Consider the following 22,539-nt stretch of genomic DNA (forward strand, 5'->3'; position numbering starts at 1 on the left):
AGGAATGAGTTTAAACTGGTCAGGAGAGCCGCAGGGGCGGACGACCCAGGCCAGCCAGTTTATTAGGATCACAGTTCCTTACATACCCCTCACATGGGGAAGCAGAAAAAAAGGCATAAGCATGAGACAGGAGAATTACAGGGAGCTCAGAATAGCTCAAGTTCCCCTTTAGGGAGGTACATTTCGGGACAGCAAACAAAGCGCTTCCCACCCCAGTGTCTAGAACATTTAACCGTGCACATACAGGGGTGGGGGTGGGGCAGGTCAAACGCCAGTTCCCAGACTCCCCCTCTCCCCGCCCACCATGCCCCCCCCCCCCCATAGCGGGCCTTGCTTGGCATGACTAGGTGAGGGGCAAATGCCCGCATCCCATCATCAGAGCCACTGGGCAGTGTCCAGTCCAGGCTAGCCCCCAACACGAGTCAACGTGGTTTTTCTCCAGCATTCTGAGAGACACCGACGAACAAGTGTTTCAGCGTTACACGGACCCTCCTAGAGAAACGAGCCTCTGGCTCTTTCTTTTCTCCTCAGAAGCTCCCTTTCTTCCTGATGCTTGAGCTCCCTTAGCAGGTCTGTGACACGGGTGGGGGTGTCTGCCCCTGGGGCACCGCCAGCTCTGCCTCCATGTGTGCACGTGGCTGCTGGACCCCGTGTTTGGGTGCCTGGTCTTTGCTGCTGCTGGTGGACAGGGCTCCACTGTTAGGGGACCCAATCCTTTGCCAGCAAACAACATGACGTTTTCCAGGAAAGAAAGGTAATTAGGGAACTTAGTAGGACCTAGGTTTAGAGTCCTTAAAATATTAGTGCTACAGATAGGCGCTACTTACACGGGTGGGCTGTCACCACAGAACTTGCCAATTCTTTTAGCGTCATTGACTTCCCCGCCATTAAACACGGCCACGTAGTCGTATCGGCAGTAATTATCTCGCTCCACATCGAACTTCTCAAACTTTAGCTCTATAAGCTTCAGGGAACGCACAGCATGGAAATGTCAGTAACCTGAAATTATGGTAACTCTATGGTATATATGGTTATAACTACATGGTAACTATATGGTTATCTGTCATGGCAACTATAAATAATAATAAGGTACATTTGAAAATTGCTAAGAGCATAGACTTTACACGTTGTCAAGGTGCGCAACCACAAGAGTAATAACCATGCTGTATGAGGGATATGCTAATTAGTTTAATCACAATATTTCATAAGCTATGCACCATCAAAGCATCATTCTATACTGTAGGTATTTACAATGTTTATTTGCCAACTATGCCTCAATAAAGCTAGGGAGAAAAAGAATAAAAGGGGGGTTCCATCTGAAACCTGTGTGTGTGTTGGAGTGATACAGGGACCTGTATACCAAATCCATTCTTCTCTGGAAAACAATGAGCAGAAATCAAAAGTGTTGTCTAAGATCTGGGTGTGGCATGTGTGCACGGTGTGTGTGGTCATGAGACGTGGAGATGTCTCCTTTTGAGAGGAGACAAACGTTCTGATCATATGGAAAGGAGTCAGCTTTGGGATGAGAGGTTCGGGGACCTGGAGGCCGCTGAAGCGTGATGCCTGCACTGCGCACCCTCCAAGTACAGTCACGTGGAGCTGACAGGAGCTGCTGAAGCGTGAGGCCTGCACTGCGCACCCCAAATATAGTCACGTGGAGCTGACTGGAGCTGCTGAAGAGTGATGCCTGCACTGCTCACACTCCAAGTACAGTCACGTGGAGCTGACTGGAGCTGCTGAAGCGTGAGGCCTGCACTACGCACACTCCAAGTACAGTCACGTGGAGCTGACTGGAGCTGCTGAAGCGTGAGGCCTGCACTACGCACACTCCAAGTACAGTCACGTGGAGCTGACTGGAGCTGCTGAAGAGTGAGGCCTGCACTGCGCACACTCCAAGTACAGTCACGTGGAGCTGACTGGAGCTGCTGAAGCGTGAGGCCTGCACTACGCACACTCTAAGCGCCATCACGAGAAACGTGCTTGGATTTGAAGAGGGTGCACAGAAGAACTGATACACAAAGTGAGTTTTTAAACCCTTCCTTTTTTTTCCTCTGGTACTAAGAATAGTGTCCTAAGTCATTCATGTGACTAACACATTTTAATTTCATAAACCATCATTGTTCCCCTGCCACCCTTAACAAGCAGTTTTGCTGGAAAAACACATTTTCAGTAGAAAAATCTCCCTGGGTCACTAACACCCGTGGCGCTCAGCGGCTATCCAGTCTTGCTGGGCTCTAGTTAACCAGGGACCCTATCTGCTAATTCATGGAGGATTATCCCACTAGATGAAGGGTATTCATTCCCAAGAAGATGCTTGCACATCAATCCGAGCAAAGGCAGCAAGAGCAGTGGTGTTCCAGTTGGACACAGGCCAATTCTGATTGCATCATAAGTGTCATACATGTGATATTTATTCACCTGCCGCTAAGAAGGCAGCCTCGATGGTGGGGGAGTCCTGCCTTAGTCATGCTAAAAATTGCTTTCAACTATGTTTCAAAATCTCCACTGGGGCCGCTGACTTTTCACCAGCAACTAATGAAATACTTTCCATCTAAAGACTGGCTGAACTTTCTTGCCCTAAAAATGAAAGAGCTTTTGGAGAGGCGATTAAAAGGAACTAAGAGGAGAGAGGGGAGAGCTGGGACTTCTCCAGAGGCATCTGAAGAACATTCCAGGGACTGCACAGAAATTCTTCAGGGTTTAATTTTCCTGCTGTTTTTCCTCTTTGGACAGAACTGCCTGCGGGTTCCAAATACCTCAATGCTAGTGAAAAATTCAATTGAGTGATATCAAATAAACCCGAAATTCCCAATAATGGGGGAAGAACCACGAGAGAAGAGATGCCACTGAAATTTGGGAGCTAATGATATTGACCTTATTTGGTCAGCTATATTAACAATGTCATAAATCAACACAATTTCAAGAATTACATAATGGTTTTAAGTATTTAAAATATATACTTTTAAATATTACTATAAACTGTAATCCCTTCAACAGACATGTAGTTTTTCACTATTAACTAAAAGGCTCTATTTCTAGTCTTTAAATGAAGACTGAGATTTGAGCTACGGTCACACAGTGTGGATGTCTGCATTTGGATGTATATGGTGTTCACCCCAGTGACTTGCATAGTGTGTTTGCCTGGATCATAACTGATGTTAGAAACAAACACGTGGTGAGTATCATGGTGCTGTAGAGGTGGCTCGGTGTGGAAGAGCATTGGTTGTCTTTTCAGAGGACTGGGGTTCGATTCCCAGCACCCACATGGCCAGCCGTTCACAATCATCTGTAACCCCAGTTCCAGGGGATCTGATTCGCTCTTCTGGTCTCCACGGGCATCAGGCACACACTTGGTGCACAGACATACATGCAGATAAAATAAAAATAACTCAATCAAATAATTTAGAAAGCAGTATTAGCATGCTCACCAGAGAGTGTTTAGACTAAAGTCAGTAATAAGTGAAACAATAATAACTTTACAAATTTATTCTTAAAATTTCCTACAGTAAAGACCCATCTATTCCTGTATCAAATTCTGTCCTACAGTTGATATGTGGTGGTTCCTAGAAAGATCAGAAATTCATGCAATCACATATTAATAACCACTGAAACACTGGATCTCAGCGGACTGGTTTAGAGCAGTGGTCCTCGCTCTAGGGTTGCTTATCAGATATCCTGCGTATCGGGCATTTCCATTACATTCCTTAACAATTATGAAGTAGCAATGAGAAAATTTTATGACTGGGGCTCACCCACAACACGAGGAACTATATTAAAAGGTCGCAGTGTTAGGAGGGTTGAGAACCACTGCTTTAGAGGAACAGATGTGGAATTTGCACACATTTTGTTTCAAACAACCCGATCCTCAAAAGCTGACGTTGTATCACCATGGGGGTTCCTTGAAGGCTCTGGGGCTGCTGCCTGGCTTTGCTGGAGTGGGGCCTGCTCTGGACGAGGTGGACTGACTGAGCAATGGGGAAGTTGCGGTGTGCGCATGCCTGAGGACCCTCTTCCCCCACACTGCTAGGTGCTGACGCTTGCGGCCTCTTGTGCTTCTCATCTGCCCCAGGACTACACAGTCCTATGCGGAATTTGCTTACTATTTGTATTTTCAAAACTGTTTTGAAAGTTATAATTACATAATAGAAAAGTCAGAATTTATGGCTTTGCAAGTCAGAGAGCGCAAAGGGCAACTTTAGCCTGGATCTTCGTAAGGATAAGACTGGTGTCCACCTGGGCTTTCCCCGCTTGCGTCTGTAACTCTCGAATCCCAGAGGCAGGGGCTCACACGGGGGCAGTTCACACATACTCACTTTCGCCACATTTTCTGGAGCCTCACCTGGTTCTTTGGGGCAACGATATGCCACACACAAGTAACTCCTATGGGGTAGTCTCGGTCTGGCCAGTTGGGGGTTTTAAAAGAGCCGGAAGGTTTCTCAAGGCGTCCTCCACAGTACCTGTCTCCTGCAGTTATTAAATATGAAGAACATACAAGTTTATACCCTAACATAGGTCACAGTCCGTACAATCACCCGGAGGTCAGCAATGAGAACATCAGGGGTATCACAGCACGTCAAGGCAATGGTAGGGGCTGCTCAGTTTTCTCTTTAAAAAGAAAACGATCACACAATCTGCTCTCCACATCCCATTTGTTAGTTTCTGAGATGGTCTAACATAGCCTAGGCCAGCCACGAGCGCACTATGTAGCCGAGGCTGGCTTTGGTCCTTCTGCCTCCACCTCCTAGTGCTCTGATAACTGACACCTCATCCCTGCAGCCAGTTCACTGAGTACTCTGTCATTGCCTGGCGTGTCACAAGGGAGGGAAGGCGTGGGATCAGAACCACAGCTTTTCTGGTGTTTCCTCCTCTTTTTGAACAAAAAATTCCCACTCATTCATAGTTGTAGACAGTGCAAGGAATCAGGTTCTAAGAATCCTCAAGGCAATTGTTCATGGGTTATTTATTAAAGTTCCATGGAAAAAAATTAAATTAGCTGTTATACACTATTTTCATTACTATTATCTAGTATTATATATACACACACACATACACACATATATAAAACTACTATAACATCTAGTAACACTTATAAATTGTAGAGGTCTTCAGTTCATAAAAACAATACATATTTATAGGTCTGAGGACATAGGCCAAGTGGCAAAGTGCTGCTGAGGACCTGAGTTTGAATCCCAGAACCCAGTAAAAAGTGCCAGGCATGGTAGCATGTGCTCACAATCCCAGCCCCGGGGAGGTGGAGGCACATAGTCCCTGATGCCTCACTGGCCAGCCAGTCGAGCTCAGCTGGGAAGCTCCAGATGCCCCTCTGAGAGCCTATCTCAAAAATAAGGTGGAGGCTCCCGGGGAGCAATACCTGAGGTTGATGTCTGTCTTACACACGTATGTATGCACACATGGAGGGTCACAAGACCATGTATACACACAGCCACACCCACCCAAAAGTATGCTTATGAACTTTCAGCAGTACAGGAAAGCATACAAGTAAAAAAATTACCCCAGTCCCACCACCTAAACTCGACCACAGTTAATATTTAACGAATCTTAATTTAGACATTGGACATATGTACTGACATGTCCTGGCATGTGTTGCATTTATATTGTTAAGTCAAGGAAATAGCTTTAGAAATCTATTTTGGTATAAAGTTACAAATTTAATTTCACTTAGAATTAACTTACAAATAACCGAGTTGAGACTAAAGGAACAAAGTATTTCTTTGACATAGAAGATTCTTAAAACATACTTAAATTTAAGAAATCATATTATAAGAATTGAGTTTAGGATATTTACTAAACTGTGAGTGAAAACCTCCAGCCTTTCAAGTAGACAGACTATAAAGTCCTCTGTGTCCCCATCAGCCATCGTCAACAGTCACAGGTTTTGTTTTCTCCCTGTTGCTACCCAACCCCCCCCCCACCTGCTTCATTGTTTTGTTTTTAATTTCACAGGTTTGGGGAGGTAAATTCACAATCTTAACCTTTGCATGACTGACAGATGAACACACCCATTGTGAGCCGCGCTCCTGAGGTAACACAGATGCCGTCTATCACAAACTCCCGCCATGCCTCTCTCCTGAAAACCCTGCAGCTTAGTTTTAATGCAGAGCTTTGTATGAACCCTCCTGGTCTTCTGTGCCTTTCTGCAATGTCCAGCAGGGTCTTTCAGGTGGCATCACCAGCACTTGTACTTTAGATTGCTGGGAAGTATTCTTCTGTTGATGTTTATTTGGGGTTGTGTTCTTTTGGGATATTTATTTTTGTGATATGCAACTTGGGCAGTGGCAGGGGGATTATGGGATTCTATTTGGCTTATGTGTTCTGATCACAGTCTATGATGAAGGGAAGCCAGGGCAGGGACTCAAGGCAGGAGCTGAAGAAGAGGTCATGGAGGAATACTGCCTACAACCTTTCTCCCCAAAGGTTTGCTCAGCCTGCTTTCTTATACAATCTAGGACCACTAGCCCGGGGGTGGCACCATCCATAGTGGACTTGGTCCTTCCACATCAATCATTAATCACAAACTTCCCCAGACTTGCCTACAGATGGAGGCATTTTCTCAGTTGAGAGTCCCCTTTCTGGGCGACCTCAGCTTGTGTCAAGCTAGCCGGCACACGTTGTTAGCCAGGCTGCTATGATTGTTTTTGTGCGCATCTTTTCCGTTGATATGTATTTTTATTTTACATTAATACCCCCACAAATGCACTGCTGGGCCAGAATAGACACAGATGTTTAACTTCACTGAACACTCAGCAGCACTGAAACATCTCTTAACACCTAAGAGTTTTATTGTTATTTTACAGCTCCCAAGGAGTGAGCTCATTGGTTGCTTCCTATTCTTGGTACCACACCAAGTTATCAGATTTTTAGCCAACATAATGGGGAAGTAGTGGCATCTCACTGCAATCTTTTTTTTAATTAATGTTTTATTTTTATTTTATGTGTATAAAATATGTTTGTGTGTATATTCATTGTTTGCCTGAATGTGTTATCTGCACACCATGTGCGGTGCTCACAGAGGCCAGAGGAAGCATCAGCTCTCCTGGGATGAGAGTTACAGTTCCTGGTCGTCTGGAAGACCAACCAGTGCTTTCTACCACTGAGCCATCTCTCAGCCCCTCACTGTCTCAATTTGCATTTTTCGGATGAGTAACAACATTGGCCGTTCATAGCGTCCTCTGTGGAATGCTATACAAGTGTTTGGCTCAGTTTGTATTTACTGAGATTCTTCTGCTGTTGGGTGCTATTTTTATGTGTTCTGAGTATAAACCGGCACTTTGTGAATATTTCCTCTACTGGTGTGGATTGCCTGTTCGTATCTGTAATGCTATAATTTAATACATATCGATTTTAATTTTGATGAAGTTCATACAGTAAATGTCTTTCTCATCTTTTTACTTTCAGTCTGTTTGGTCTTTGTATTTCAGGTGGTTTTTGATAGACAACATGTGCTTGGGACTGGCTTTTGATCAGTCCTAACAATAGCTTTCTTCTATTTGAGTGTTTAATCCTTACATCTAGTGTATTTATGGGTGTCTTGGGTTTAGTGTGCCTGTTGTTATTTTTTTCAATTTGTTCAGACCTCTTATTACATGTGTTCTTCCTTCAAGCTTTCGTTAAGTGGGCAATTTCGGTATCCTATTCTATTTAAATCAGTATTCTATTTAAATCTTTTGTCTGTTAAGCATAGATCTTCTGGTTTTAATGGATGTTCTACACACTTAACTCATTATAATTTATACAGAGGTCATTCTGGACATTTTCGTGTGTATGTGTGTCTACATTTAAGCCGTCCTTTGTTGTCAAATATAAGACATTATTATGTCTTCCATATTACAATGTTCATGTTTTAGTCATGAACACACGTGAAAAGAGACCAAAAGACAACACACTATGCGCTTGTCTATGCTAACCATTCCCAGTGGGCGTCCTTCACCACCTTCAGACGGGTCTCTGCTGTCATTTCCCTCGACATGGCCGGCCATCAGCATTTCCTGCAGCACAGGATGGGAATGTCTCTGAGATGTTCACAGCACGCGTCGTGAGTGCTTCCCCTCACTTTCCTGTTGGAAAGCTGGAAGGAGAAGATACCTGGCAGCCTCATACCAGCACTTGGAGAATACCATGACAGAACCCTCTGCTTCCTCCACTGCTCACAACAGAAGGCCACGCTCGGCTTCGTTCTCTCGGTTTATCTGCTCAGCTTTAGGAATTTTACCCTTTGAGTTCTGTGATTCAATTAGAATGGACTAAGCATTTTTTATTTTTATATTTCCTCTTTAGTTAACCTACTTAGAGTTTATTGTCTTCTTGGCTGCATCAATTCATGTACTTTGCTCAATCTAGGTGCAGCTAAGCCATTTTTCTTTATATTTTTGCTTCTGTACTATTATCGTTGTTTTACAGATAAAACACATACGTTAGGCAATTTGATATTACTTCTCTGGTCTTTTGGTCTCCATTTTCTTCAATCTTTTCTGTGTTGGTATTTCAGAGTGGTAACTTCTATTTGTGGGGAACTGTTTCTGCAACCTCCAGGCTACTTGGTAGGCAAATTATAAATATCAAGTTCTGTATTTTCTAGTTCTAGTATCATCATCTTACTTTTTTATAGTTTCTGTTTCTTTTTTCTTATTTTTATTCTACATGCATTCCTTTTAAATCCTGAAACTTTTTTCCCTCCCTCAAAACTGGAAATTGAACCCAGGACTTTGTACATGTTAACCAAACATTCTGCCACAAGGCTACACGTCCAGACCCCCATCCCCTACCCCACCACTAGGCCACACCTCCAGACCCCCATCCCCTACCCCACCACTAGGCCACACCTCCAGCCCCCCACCCCTCACCCCACCACTAGGCCACACCTCCAGCTTCCCCCCCCCCCTACCCAGTAAAGGGTCTCTTCTGTAGCCCTGGCTAGCCTTCAAATTGAATTCTTCCTTCCTCAGCTTCCTGGGTGACTGGGATTCAGGAAACAAATTCACAATAGCTGCTTAAAGTGCTGCTTGTAGTGAACCATTCCTCAAACCTGTCTGTCTGTCTGTCTGTCTGTCTGTCTATTCCGTATACTTCCATGTGTCCCCTTTGGTTTATTTCTCTATAGAGAAATCACCAATGCACAAATATAATAGACGTCCCAGTAGAAAGATGAAGCATTCATCTGCTAACTGAAACCTCTGGTTTATGATGGTTTTCTACTGACTGCCTTTTTCTTCACTACGCTATATAGCATTGAATGGGCCGCATTATACTCTAGAGTCTGCTCTATTCCTGTGAAAAATCACTTTTCTCCTAGTAGACATTTAGCTACAGCTAAACAGTCTATCTCCCTGGCAGTGAGCAGAGGCTGCTATTTCACCCTGGTAGCTTCTATTTGTGGGAAACTGTTTCTGCAACCTCCAGGCTACTCGGTAGGCAAATTATAAATATCAAATTCTGTATTTTCTAATTCGAGCCTTTGTCCTTGTAGTAGTGTTTTATTTTATTTGAATGTGCACTGGTGTTTTGTCATGGGTGTTGGGTCACCTGGAATTGGAGTCACAGACAGCTGTGACCTGTCACATAGGTGCTGGGATTAAACCCAGGTCCTCTGGAAGAGCAGTCAGTGCTCTTAACCGCTGAGCCATCTCTCCAGCTCCTCACTCCTGAAACTGTAGTTTTGCTGTCAAAGACATGGGTAAATTTCTGTGTATGTTTTGAACTCTATGCTTTTGTCTAGCACCCTGGTAAGATTTCTCCTTCAAAGCTCTGGCTGCACTGTCAGCCCCCAATCCCTTTCTTTTGACTTCTCAGTCTAGTCACGTGGTACTACGAGCAAACCCTGGAGCAGAGGGCTGGGGATCCAGTTAAGCCTGCCCAGAGGGCTGGGGATCCAGTAAGCTGCAGTCTTCCTTTAAAGTGCTTTCCCAGAGAGCTCCTACAAACTGCATCAAAATATTCCAAGACACAGCGCTAAGTAAAATGAGAATTATGAAATGATATGTGATTTCACTTAGGTTTGTAAAGAGTTGTCACAAAAGTACATGCATGTAAAATAAACACGGAGAGAAAGATGTAGAAACCCTTGGCTATGCCTTTTTGGAGGATGAGGTTCAAGCTTCTCATTCAACCCCATGAATTTAATATTTGACTTTTTACAAGAATACATATGGACTTTCTGAAAAGGACAGACTTTGCAGAATGATCTCTTAGTAACTTGTTGGCGTTCCTTGGCTCTTTGAGAACCGCTATTGTGTTTTGTAGGAGGAAACATAAAGTGCCAAGAACGGCGCCCGACACACAGTAGGTAATGAATCCCCATGACCCGCCATCAGCCGTCATTATTGTCACTGCCCCTGTGTGAAAACGGGTACCTTTTCCATCTGGGGCAGCAGCAGAGAAGGTGGCCATGAAGCCACTCCCGGCAGTGTTGGCGTCGGAAATCATTTGCACCATCATCTTGTTGCCACTGGCTACGAGGGATCCTGGTCGGAATGTGCCACAGAAGCGCCCAATGCGCTGGCCATTGGCATGGCCGTTGTACACATCCACGAAGTCGTAGCGGCACAAGTTGTCGCTCTCCAGGTCTATGAACCGGAAATTCAGAACGACCACTTTGCCCTCGGGGACCTGTCAAGAGTCAAGAAAAAAGCCAGATAAGGAACTGTACCAAAAAAGCAACATCTGTGGCCCGTCAGCCCTAAAGACAGAAGTACACTAGGACAGTACAGTGGGGGTTCAGGGTGTGGGGGAGGGGGGCTGCCTCAGGGCAGAGTCTTTGCATGTGTGAAACTCTGGGTTGGATCCCAGCAACCACACACTCATAAACCAATAAGTGACTCAAGGTGATTTTCTTTTCAGGGCTAAACTAAACCAGGAAGAGTTCCCAGCACACTGCCTGGGACCTAGCCTGTAAAAGAATTTATCTCAAAGCCGCAGAATGCTGGACTAATCTTATTAGTTGGCACCATTGTTTGTAAAAAATACCAGTTCCAGACAAAGAAACACTTTGAAACATCATTTTATTTTAGTTTAGTTTTTGCAAATGAAACAAAGGCCAGCCTCACTATAGAGTATGCTTCTGTAAAGTTCAAAGTCAAGAGCTTATTTGGCAATTGTATCCTGAATTTTCAGGTAGTTTGACTGAGGCCAGGAAAAAATGAACTAAAATTTATATTAAGTTAATTGGATACTTGTTGATTCATCTCTTCTTAAAGTCACTACACTTTAAAACATTTTGATCTGTTTTCCCTGGGTGGCAAGTATGTCTGCCAGGTGGCGCTGAATTTCTATGCCCAGCAACCTTTCCTCTGTCTTATTTTCTTCGTTGTAACTTCCCCATGCAATTCTGACGGCGCTTCCTTCTTTGACCTGTAAGGAGGAAGGAGAAAACGTCTACCAAGGCATTTGGAGGGATGGCTGGTCACCAGTCTCAGTCCTGTGGCTTTTACTTTCTTTATTCAAGGTTCAGATCGCGTGCTTTGTCTTTTCAACCACGGGAATTCACGCTCAGGATTCTCTTCTTTTTTTTTTTTTTTTTTTTGATTTTCGAGACAGGGTTTCTCTGTAGCTTTTTTGGTTCCTGTCCTGGAACTAGCTCTTGTAGACCAGGCTGGCCTCAAACTCACAGAGATCCGCCTGCCTCTGCCTCCTGGAGTGCTGGGATTAAAGGCGTGCGCCACCACCCGGCTAGGATTCTCTTCTGTACCCATGACGTGACAAAGGTCAAAGCTGGAAATACAGGCCTGCAAGTTTAAGCTGATTGGCTCTGCATCCATCTGGAGGGCCTCAGGATGAAAGGCCAGAGATACTAACACCGACCTGCTTTCTCCAGGGCACCTTTTGTTTGGCTACAGTAAAATAATGTATTTTCAGTGCCATTTAATTTTTCTGCCAAACCCATATACAACCCACAGGGGAAATTGTGGTGGAAAAATCCCAAGAGGGCACTTTCCCCCCCACACTTTGAGACAGGGTCTCAAGTAAGCCAGGCTGGCACAGACCTCCATATGTAACTTTGGATGATGTGAAATTCTGCCTCTACTTCGCACATGTTGGGACTGCAGGTACAGGCCACTAGGCTGTGGTTTAGAATGTGCTAGGAATTGAACCCAGGGCCCTATGCTCACCGGGCTAGTACTCTACCAACTAAACCACGTATTCCAGCACTCCATGCTTGCATTCTAATTGCTAACTATTTGTATTAATTGTGCAAGTACCAGAAACTCCAGAGATGTGACCCAAGAACCTAAGAGAAAATGCAGCTTACTGTTTAAGGTTTCTCACAAAAGCCAGGCATTGCTCTTTAGAGACCTTTGATTCCAAATCTTCTCCAAAGGCTCACATATGATGCAAACACTTGACAATTATTTATTTCGGTGGCAATTAGATGACGCTGTTGTCTTGTGAGATGATATTGGCTAGGGGATTCATTATCTGCCTGGAGGAGAAACAAATCCCACGTCCGAGCTTTCTCCAATCAACAGCCGAGTTCTGCGCGGACCAAGGCCAAAGGCTGCGGCAATGACCTCAGTTCACCCACAGCCCCTGGGATGTCCTATTGTCACAGGCACGCTTGCCAAGTCACTTGATGCCGGGGCTCCTGCCAGCACACAGGGGAAGTGCATTCGAAGTTGGCAGTTTGCATTTTCAGGGAAGGATGAGCGAAATGCAAACCCACGGGCAGCTTTGCTGCGGAGGCCAAGCGTCTGTAGCTGGTTCTGCTCCCAATCTGCAGCTCTGCTCCACCAAGGCCTCACTTGTTACTTTGAGAGAACAGATCTGTTTCTGCACCATGTTTTTTTGCTGTTCTTGTTGTTGTTTTGTTAAACCATCATTTCCAGCTTCCGGGGTTTCTCTTCTTTCCGGACATGGGAACGCTCCGGCCAGTTTATTCACATCGAGCTTGAGAAGAAAGGTGCTCAGCCCACTGCAACACCGCACATGCATCCCATATGTGGTCCAGAAAATTTTATGTTAAAAGTATGCATAAATATTTGGTTATTTTTCAAGATGGGAATAAATCAGAAGCTCACAAGATCTGGCTTCTATACAGCCCCTGTACCTCTCAATACTGTTTTTAAAGGCAGTCTTGCCAATGTTTAGAGAATAGAACAACTTTAATAGAAAAACACATAATATTGTGAACATTTCCTTTTGTTCCTGGGAGTTTCACCGAAAATTTTAAACTCCTTTCATGTGCAGGAGGGAGAAAACCCATCCACTGGGGTCTGCAGAGAGCCAGGCACGCTGCCCTGCTGGAAACCGCCCCTGCTGCCTTTGGAACCATAATAAACCTGAACTCTGGGTGTCAGGTACACTTCTAAACACTGTCCATGTTATCTCCTACAAACACTCCCAGTGACTGCACGGAGTTGGCGCTGGCATCGGCCCAGGTGATGGAAACTGAGGTATAGAGGTCAATGCCCTACCTGGTGTAGCCCTTGACTGTCTCGTGTATCATCCCAAACAGTCTGGCTACTGTGCAGTTACTTTACGGTTTGATGAGCACTTCAAAGATGGCTCCCACCTCAGGGCCCGCTACTTGGCCAATGCTTCCTCCTGATATTCTGTCGAATTCATCTTATCTTAGGTCTCAGCTAAGGCTTACCTCTTCATGGAGGTCCCCCCGAGCCCTCAGGCACCATACCCTGACCGTGAGCATCACACAGCCCGACTACTTCCTCACAGATTATTGGCACCCGTATGACCACCAGCAGGGATGGTGTAGAGAGCAGAATTACCTACAGGCAGCCAGCATGGTGCTCGGAAGCTATGCGTTGAACCAATGACTGCATTCTGGCAATCTGAAAAAGTAAACGGCGGGCTGTGATTCCCACCGTTCATGCATATCATTATGCAAAATGTAAACTCACTTAAAAATACAGAGCAAACATTACTGACCTTAGGAACAGGAAGAGACATCACAATGGTTATAATCTAATGACTGTCTAAGGCCACTTAGCAGGCCTGTGGCAGAGCCAAAGATTTGTAGCTTGCTGTGTTTTGTTGGAATGCATTGCTGGCTGGTTAGAGGTCGCCGTCTGCCATAGCCTGGCAGCTTTCTCAAAGCTTGGTACTATAGAAACTCCCCCCATCCCCAGCAAGGCTTCTGATCGTTACCCGATTTTATCTGGAGAATGTTCCTGGGCGTGGAGGACTGACCTTATCTAAAAGCTGTTTCTAAAACCAGATGCCTGATTCACCTTTTGCTTGACCCTTGGCACAGATCCCTGCTAAGAAGACTTGCGCTGGAAGCTCTGCTATAGGAGCCAATGGCTACATACTAAGCCTTGTGATTGGAGCGTGCCACCTACTGCAAGATAGGGTTTGTCCCCTGGCTCCCCAAACCTATATATCCCTTTTCACTCTGGAATAAAGTTGAGCTGATTCACTGAAGTCTGTCTCCCAGAGGGCCGTCTCCGCTCATGCTCCACATACAAAGCTTTCTGTTACCTCTTCTGCCTTTTTCCCCTCTCAGGCTGATGGTTGACAGGCCAGAGGGAAGGAGAACCCCACAGTGTTCCCCATGACCTGGCTCTGGGAGCGACTAAGGGGAGGCTTCTTAAGCTCATTTCCTCTCTCTAATCACACAGGAAGTTCACATTTCCCAGCCTTCTTTGCAGGAAGAATGGGGCCATGTGAAGAGATCTGGGCCAGTAGAAGCGATGCATCAAATATTCTGTATAATCCCTTTGGAGCTCTGTTTTGGTTTTAAGGGAAGGATTCAGCGCAGGAAATAGGAGGTCCTAGGAGACGGCACAGCTTCACAGGGAAGGACTTACTGCTGAGCACCGCTGACCAGTACAGCCTCTCACAGAGATCAAGAACTATGTGGAGTTTGGGGGAGCTGCTTGTTAGGGAAGCTCAGTGCTTTATGCTAGCGACCCAGGTAGTGACATGCATCGGCTGTCCTTCCCCAACACCTCCATGACATGCAGCTGTCATTGTTGCTGTTTTGGGTGTCTGTCTATACGTTCTTTATAAGCAAACATCACAGTGTGCCTCCCAGACAAAGCAGGTTCTGAAAATAGCCAAGGGAGGAACGGCTTTGCCCGATGACAGCTATGTAGAGCATTCTTGGCAAGCCGTACTTCATTAATATACAACTAAAATACAGTCACTGTAGAGGGGGCATGGGCCATTTGGATTAATCACAGAAGTGAGACAAGGCAGAGTGCTTGTCAGCTTTCTATCGTGGTGACCCGCCTGGGATGAGGGAGCTGTAAGAACAGGCAGTGTTTATTTGGGCAGAGGCTTTCACAGGTTTATGCTGTTTATGTTTATGTTGTTTAGCCTGTGACAAAGTCACATATCACTGTCAGGAATATGTGGCAGTGCTGAAAGAGTTCATGGCAGCTAAGAAGTAAAAGAGAGAAGTATGAAGGGGCCAAGATCTCGATTTCCCCACTGGAGAAATGCCCTTGCTTCAGTTAGGATTTCTATGACTCTGATAAAACAACATGGCCAAAAACAAGTTGTGGAGGACAAGGTTTATGCCCTTGTATAGCTTGTAGGCTGTTGTCCAGGAAAGTCAGGGCAGGGGCTCAGAGCAGGAACCTGCAGGCTCAGCCTTCCCAATGCTGCAACCCCTATAATACAGTTCCTTGTGTTGGGGTGACACCCGACCAAAAAAAAAATTGTTTCATTGCTATTTCATAACAGTAATTTTGCTACTGTTAAAAATCATAATGTAAATATCTGATATGCAGGGTGGTGTTAGGTGACCTAGAGGGCTGCGAGCCACTGTCCTAATGACACCCTAGGCTAAATGCTGAAGCTTCCATGCGTGTGTTTTCAGGGCACGTTCAAGATCCACATTACAGAATACAGCTCTAAATTTAGTCTCTAAATACCACCACCACTACCCTGACGCCTTTACCTGGCTGGACAGCTGGGGAAGAAGCTATTTCTTGATCTGAGACCATAAACTGATCCCTTCCTCCTCTCTCCCTCCATGAGCATTTGCCCTTCTTGGAATATAGTTTTTCCTTCATCTCCAACCATTGACTCCCACCCCAATTTCAGAGTTGGGCCAAACACATCTTCTCTAGGAACCTGCCTTCCACACCCTGTTAGGCCATATCTAGAAAGAATTATCATTCTCTCTCTCCCTGCTAGAGCCCATATTCCTCTCCCTTGGCAGATCACTAGTCACCTTCCATCTCGCTGTGACCTCCGCCATAGCCTCTGCCTCAGAGTGCACAGCCAGACAGTACCCCTCTGAGACCCGTCTGTGTAACTAAACACAGCAGTGAGGCCCAGGCAGCTGAGAAGGTCAGAGAGGTGGCAGTGGCAACGAGAGAAACATTTCTATCTTCATTTTCTTCATTTTGATCTAGGTGAGAACAGTTTTAGGCTTTTCTGTGCTGTCTGATGATCTATTTTTCAAATCAACAAGTGCTCCTCAATACCAGGGAAGGACAGTCATAGCCAAAAGAGAAGAAAGACTAGAACTCCAAGAATCGCTGTGGCCCAGAGCCTGGCAATACCTTCCTGGAGCAGGCTAGACCTCGCTGAGATGAGAGGCAGGACCTGGGGCTAGGCTGCTATGCCTGTCCCACGGGGTCTCCTTTGTCATACTCTTTCAACCATGTGTACAGGGCTGGGAACCTGCAAGGCAGAGGTCGTAACTTCTTTTTCTGAACTAGGCTTCCTGATGGAAGACTTCAGGCGACCATAAAACTAAAGGAAGCCAATTTCTCTCCTTCAAAGAGTCATTTTAGGACATTCTTTCAGATCTCCAGAAGTTGTCAAGATGAGTTAATCCAGAACAAGATAAACACAATGGGTGGAGATTTGGGGAAGGAAAAAGTGTCCCTACATTAAATCAGAGCCCATGTCACAGCACTTTTAAGCACAATGGAAATAAAAGCCAGAGGAGCCTTTTATTAGTCGCTCCCTTTCATCATACAGCACTGAAGATTTCTTCTTTGTGTGTGCGAGCACCAGTGTGCGTGTTTCCGAGGCCGTGTACACGTGCACGTGGGCTCACACGTGTTTGCAGGAGTGCGAGCCTGTGGAAGCCAGAGGTCACCCCAGGCCTTGTCCTCCAGGAGCTGTCCAGTTTGTCTCGCAAGAGTCTCTCACTGGGACCTGGGACTCTCTGATTAGGCTACGCTGACTGGACTGCAAGCCCTGGAGAGAGTGCCTGGCTTTCTGCCCGGGATCCGAGGACCAGATTCTGCAGCAGCATGTACCTCCCTTGTTCTTGCCCAGCCTTCAGAGCGTTTTTAAACAATCCGAAGTGTGATACTGCTAAACCTTTGCAAGGTAGAGCCTGTCTCTATCCAGCGACCTAAAGAAGTGTGTGGGGGGAACCCTGAAATGTCACTTTCAAGAATATTTCTGAAATCTGGGATTTAACTGGATAGATCTGTAATGGACCCTGAATATAAAATTATAATGGTATTTTACAAGGACTGAAACAGAAACCCTTCCCTTCTGAGGTCACGGCAAGGTAATGGAATAATTAAAACAGAATATATACAGATGAGCATCTCGTCCTCTCCCATGAGTAAAAAGGCTTCAAGGGGCTGCATACAGTTGCCTCAAGAGACAACTCGATTATTTGAAAATCTAATTTCTCTGTAAAAATGAATGTTGCTGACCATAATCTACAGCAGAACTACAGGCTCTAGTGAGACGTTCCAGCCCAGGCTGTCTTCCCATCCCTGGAGTCTGCCTCTCACAGGTGACCAGTTTAACTCCGAGCTAGCCCTTCCAGGACTCACCTCCAGTGATTCATCTTGGTTTATCACTTTTACTCATTATCTCTTTGCTTCCTATAATTCTCCATGCACCTCCATCAAATTTCTAGTTAAATCAATATTCAGATTTTCCTGTACCACCTTCCTGTAAACATCACTGTGGAACTAAAGTGCTATATTTCCTGTCGAATCTGACCCAACTGGTCCATACATTCCTGAGAAGGGGCGTGTGGATTGAGGAAAGAATAGACAAGAGACAGCAGAGTCAGGGGGCTTCCAGTGAATACTGTAACAGAAAGCCCTGAGTTCATAAATCACAGCCCTTACATTCCCGAGTCAAAGGGGCCGGCAGAAGACTCCCATGACACAAGAACAAGCAAGTGTAGTTACCTCCTTACAGCTCAGAACACCACGCCCTAAGTCAAACACCCTTGTCAGGCTTTTGAGGAGCAAAGCACCCAGTAGCCACACCTTCGGCCAAATATCCTGTTGTTCCTCCTTGAGGAGCAAGAAAGGGTTTGAACTCTCTGGCCTTCAGTCAAGAAGGAATGGTCAAAACCTGTGGGCCCTCACACTTTCTCATGGAATTTGTTTTCTCTAGGGTGGTAATTGCATTTCTTGAAGGTTGCTTAGTTTTCTGAGTCTCTATCATGAAATCCTCCCTATTCAGGCATCAGTAGCCCATGGTTTCCACTTTCTCCTCAGGAACATCCATTCTGTTGATATATACATAATTACACAAACCCTATGTTTAAGAAAATATCTCTACAGAATAGATTCATAGAAATTGATGAACTCAAGACTTGTGAATAATTTATTTTCCTACTATTAGTGTGTGTGTGTGTGTGTGTGTGTGTGTGTGAGAGAGAGAGAGAGAGAGAGAGAGAGAGAGAGAGAGAGAGAGAGAGAGAGAACGAGAGATAGAGGGGGGCATAAACAGACGCATAAAATGCACATACGAATTTGGGTGTTGGTCGTTGCTTTTCTACTTTGTCAGAGACAGACCCTGGATGGCTTGGTAAACCAAGCTAACCCTTGAGTTTCGGGAAGTTCTCTTGTCTCCTCTTTCCATTTCTTGCAAGCATGCCAGGATTACAGATAATTGCACTACTGTTTTTACTTGGGTTCTGGGATAGAAACTCAAGTCATCAGGCTTACGCGGAGAGTGTTTTTACATCTCCTCAGCCCCAGCATTTTAAAATTGACAGAATGTTAACAACAGAAAGCTGTATTAATTCCTATTTCCAGTACTTTCTCCTGCACTGGATGTCGTCAGTATGCGCTGACTTAGTAGCTGGGTGCACACACATTACAAAGGGAAAGAAGGAGAGACGTCATTGTTATCTGAGTTCACTCTGGCCATGGTGGGGGAAAGTTGAGCCTACTTAAGGTGACGATAGACCAGAGGAACAATGTCAAGGAAGAGACACTTCGTTAAGGTACCTTGGAGACCACAAGGCCACAGGCACCATCAGAAACGCAGGCAAGAGAAGAAGCGTGCGTTATTTTACCTTAGAGGCAGAGGGAACAATGGCTTGTTTTTGAAAATGTTGAGATTAAGATGTTACAGTCATATGCTACAATATCAAAGGGCAATCAGAGCGACTGCCACAAAGGCTCCGGCCTTGTCAACCTCCAGTTTCGTCTCTCTAACCCACTCTATCTTTCTGGCTGTCATTTTTGCCTCAACTCATCTTGAATTCCAAGAATAGTGATTCTCCTTCTGCAATGACAGATAATAACCACATTCAATTTCCAGGCAATAAAGACTTCCTGGGGCCAGCTGGGTCCCACAGAAGCAGACTTAAGAAATGGGTCAACTAGACCCGTGTGACCATGACTGGCTGTGTGTAGCGCTTGCTCCTCCTTTTTTCTCCCCCATGTAATTCCAGAGCTCTTGCCAGTAGCTCAGGATGCTTAGAATGTGTGATGGACAAGCCTGTAATCCTAGCCTTTGGGAAGCAGAGGCAGAAGGACAGAAGTCAGTGTGAAGCCAAATGAGCCTACATAGGGAGCTCTAGGGCATAGTGAGTCCCCATCTCAAAAAAAGAAAAAGAAAAAGAAAAAAATCCTTGCTTGTCGCTACAGTACTTAAAAAGCGGTGGCAAAAGATAGGGACTTCAAAGCAAGCCCAGGCTACAAACATAGTGAGAATCTATTTCAAAAGCCAGGGGTGGGGAGGGAGGAGGGGTCATGGGAGGTGGGGGAGAAACCTAGCTAACTTTGTTATAAATTCTCTTCAAAATAATTAAATTATCTCCCACTTAGCCTCACCCAAAAAGCTTTAAAAAGAATAATGAAACTGAAAACAGAAGAAAAATGGATAAACTAGCGTGGTATTTAAGCACAGCGAGGCAGAGTGAGTCAGTGTGCTCAGATGGCGTGATATTTAATCCAATGTTTAATACAATGACACACTTAGGGAAACCCAGAAGGACACCAGTGGAGAGAGAGGACAGAAGGCTCAGCACTGTCGCTGCGCAGTGTCTGACGCATGTGGCTGGACAGGCCACTACAGATGCCGGGAATGGTGTGCGGTGTGCCTGGCATCTCTAGGTGTCCTCCGTGGTTTTAGTTCTTCAACCACAGAGCTTGACCTTAGTTCAGGAAAAGATTAAAGCCCCTTCACTCAGAGCCCTCCCCACCCCCGCCTGCCACCCCTGCCACTACCTGAGGGGCTGGCTGGCAGTGCAGGATGCTGTGGGGCTTCTTAGTGCCAGGAAGCCAGGCCTGGGGGGTGTTGTCCTCACCCCACCCCTTAGGCCACAATCCCTAGGCAGGGTCCCACAGTCCCCTGAGATCTCAAATGTCAGCCAGGCCAGTTTTTCCAATCTGAAGCCCCACCCCCTTTTACGACCCTTAAAAACAACAGCTCCATTTAGGTATGATTGGCAGCTGTAAACTCATTCATTCGGGTGCACAGCGAAGCACACATTCGCTTTGTGATGTGTCTGAGAAAGTATGAGCAGCTTCCACTTCCCCAGAAACACCCTGGGGGAATTATCATTGGCATGAAAGCAAAACAGAGTCCTGGCTGCTGATTGAAGAATGAAAGAAAACAACAGTGTTCAGGGCTGGGACATTCTCTCTGGGGCCTGGAGGTCACTGCCACTTTGGGTAGAGTGATCTCAATAAAGAAGCCACCTAGGGGTACCAGCCATCTCCCTCCTGGCAGAGTGGATGTGCAGACCAGATTTGCTGTGCCTCCGATGTACATCTGATTATTAGATTCTTTTCTTTGTACTTCGATTTTAAAAGTTCTCTAGGATTGACAATTTAGAAACATCGGATCAAAATCTGCAGAGACTTTTAAACTTGGTCTGCTCTCAGCAAAGGCCTTGGCAGCACTGATGGAAATGGCAGCAATGCTTCAAGATGGCCAGGTGTGATTTTAAAGAAACAAAAAAGAAGCAAAGGTGTGGTGGCGCACGCCTTTAATCCCAGCACTCAGGAGGCAGAGGCAGGTGATCTCTGAATTCGAGGCCAGTCGGGTCTACAGAGTGAGCTCCAGGACAGCCAGAGTTACACAGAGAAACAAACAAAAGAATAAAGGAAGGAAGGAAGCAGGGACTCCCTCTTACTGCTTTCCAGAGCAGAAGATGAGGAACCAAGAATTAAAACACAGTGGGGCTGAGGGTTGGGGATCGATCTCATGACTTCCTGCATGCTAGGCAATCATTCTGACAACCGAGATGTATCCCCAGCTTTAAAATAAACCAAATGGATGTAGGATTGGTTTTGTTTTGTTGTTTTGTTTTATTTTCCTACTTCTGTGAAGGAGATCGTTGGAATTTTCTTATGCATTGGATTGAATTGGTAGCTCTGCTTGGTAATACAGCCATTTTCACAAAATTAATTCTGCCTACCCAGGAGGTCTCCCCACCATGAGGTACCGTCTTCAGGTTCTATGCTCAGTGTTCTAACTTCTCACTGCAGAGACGAGTCCTCGGTCACAATGTGGGAGAAACTGTAAGAGAGGTGGCTGAGCTGGAGGAAGTAGGTTACTGACGGTTTGTGCCTCCCTTTTCCTTCTCCTCTCCCTCTCTCTCCTTCCTGCCTGTCGTTCAGCAAGCAACCAGCTTCACCTGGTGCTCCTGCCTTGCCCCTGCCTTGCTACAGGCCCAGAAGCAGCAGCCAAGTGACCACTGGCTGGAACCTCTGAAACTGTGAGCCAAAATGAGTCTTCCCTCCTTGGAGTTGATGTTATAAAGTCTTCGTCATAGAGAAGAAAGCCAACCCACGTGCTGTGCAGGTGCTAAGACCTGTATGATATAATAACCTGTCTATTTATCTGCCAGTCAGTTGAGTTCAGAACAGTGCTTACTGTCCACTCACTATGGATAAAGGTTGGCTAACATGATGACACTATGGAGGCTGGAGAGATAACGTTGACTGCTCTTGCAGAGGACCCCGGTTCAATTTCTAGCACCCACATGGTGGTTTGCAACCATCTGTAACTTGGGTTCCAGGGAATCCAACATCTTCTGGTCTCCTTGGGCTCTGTACACTACAGACATACATGCAAGCAAAACACCCGTATATATAAAATAGACGTAAATAAAAAATACTGTCACAATAAAACCACTGGTTAAGAGCAGACTTGAAACCCTCTACGTAGGAACCAGTTGAAACTGTTTGCTATGGATCCGTGTAACAAATTACCTGAAATATATTCACAGTCTGCCACCCTGCCACCTACCGGAAAAATCCAGTAACTCATTATAGGCCACACACAGTGTAGCATATCTTGCTAGTTTTACCACCTGTGGCCTTAATTTGAAATAATCACCACTCCATTTATAGGTTAGAAATATCAGTAGTGGGGGCTGGAGAAATG

At 45.5% G+C, this 22,539-nt stretch overlaps 1 protein-coding gene across 1 annotated transcript in view; it reads right to left on the reverse strand.

Annotated features, from left to right (window-relative positions):
- Positions 1-22,539, reverse strand: part of Pcolce2 (procollagen C-endopeptidase enhancer 2) — a 48,117-nt gene that overhangs the window by 10,525 nt on the left and 15,053 nt on the right. Inside the window, exons 3-5 of the mRNA XM_075964975.1 lie at positions 10,368-10,623; positions 4,340-4,464; positions 828-964 (exon numbers count right to left, since the gene is read on the reverse strand). Of these exons, the coding sequence (XP_075821090.1) occupies positions 828-964; positions 4,340-4,464; positions 10,368-10,623 (518 nt within the window). The remainder of the gene's footprint in view (positions 1-827; positions 965-4,339; positions 4,465-10,367; positions 10,624-22,539) is intronic.

Source organism: Microtus pennsylvanicus, chromosome 3 (assembly GCF_037038515.1).
Source record: "Microtus pennsylvanicus isolate mMicPen1 chromosome 3, mMicPen1.hap1, whole genome shotgun sequence".
Taxonomy (NCBI): domain Eukaryota; kingdom Metazoa; phylum Chordata; class Mammalia; order Rodentia; family Cricetidae; genus Microtus; species Microtus pennsylvanicus.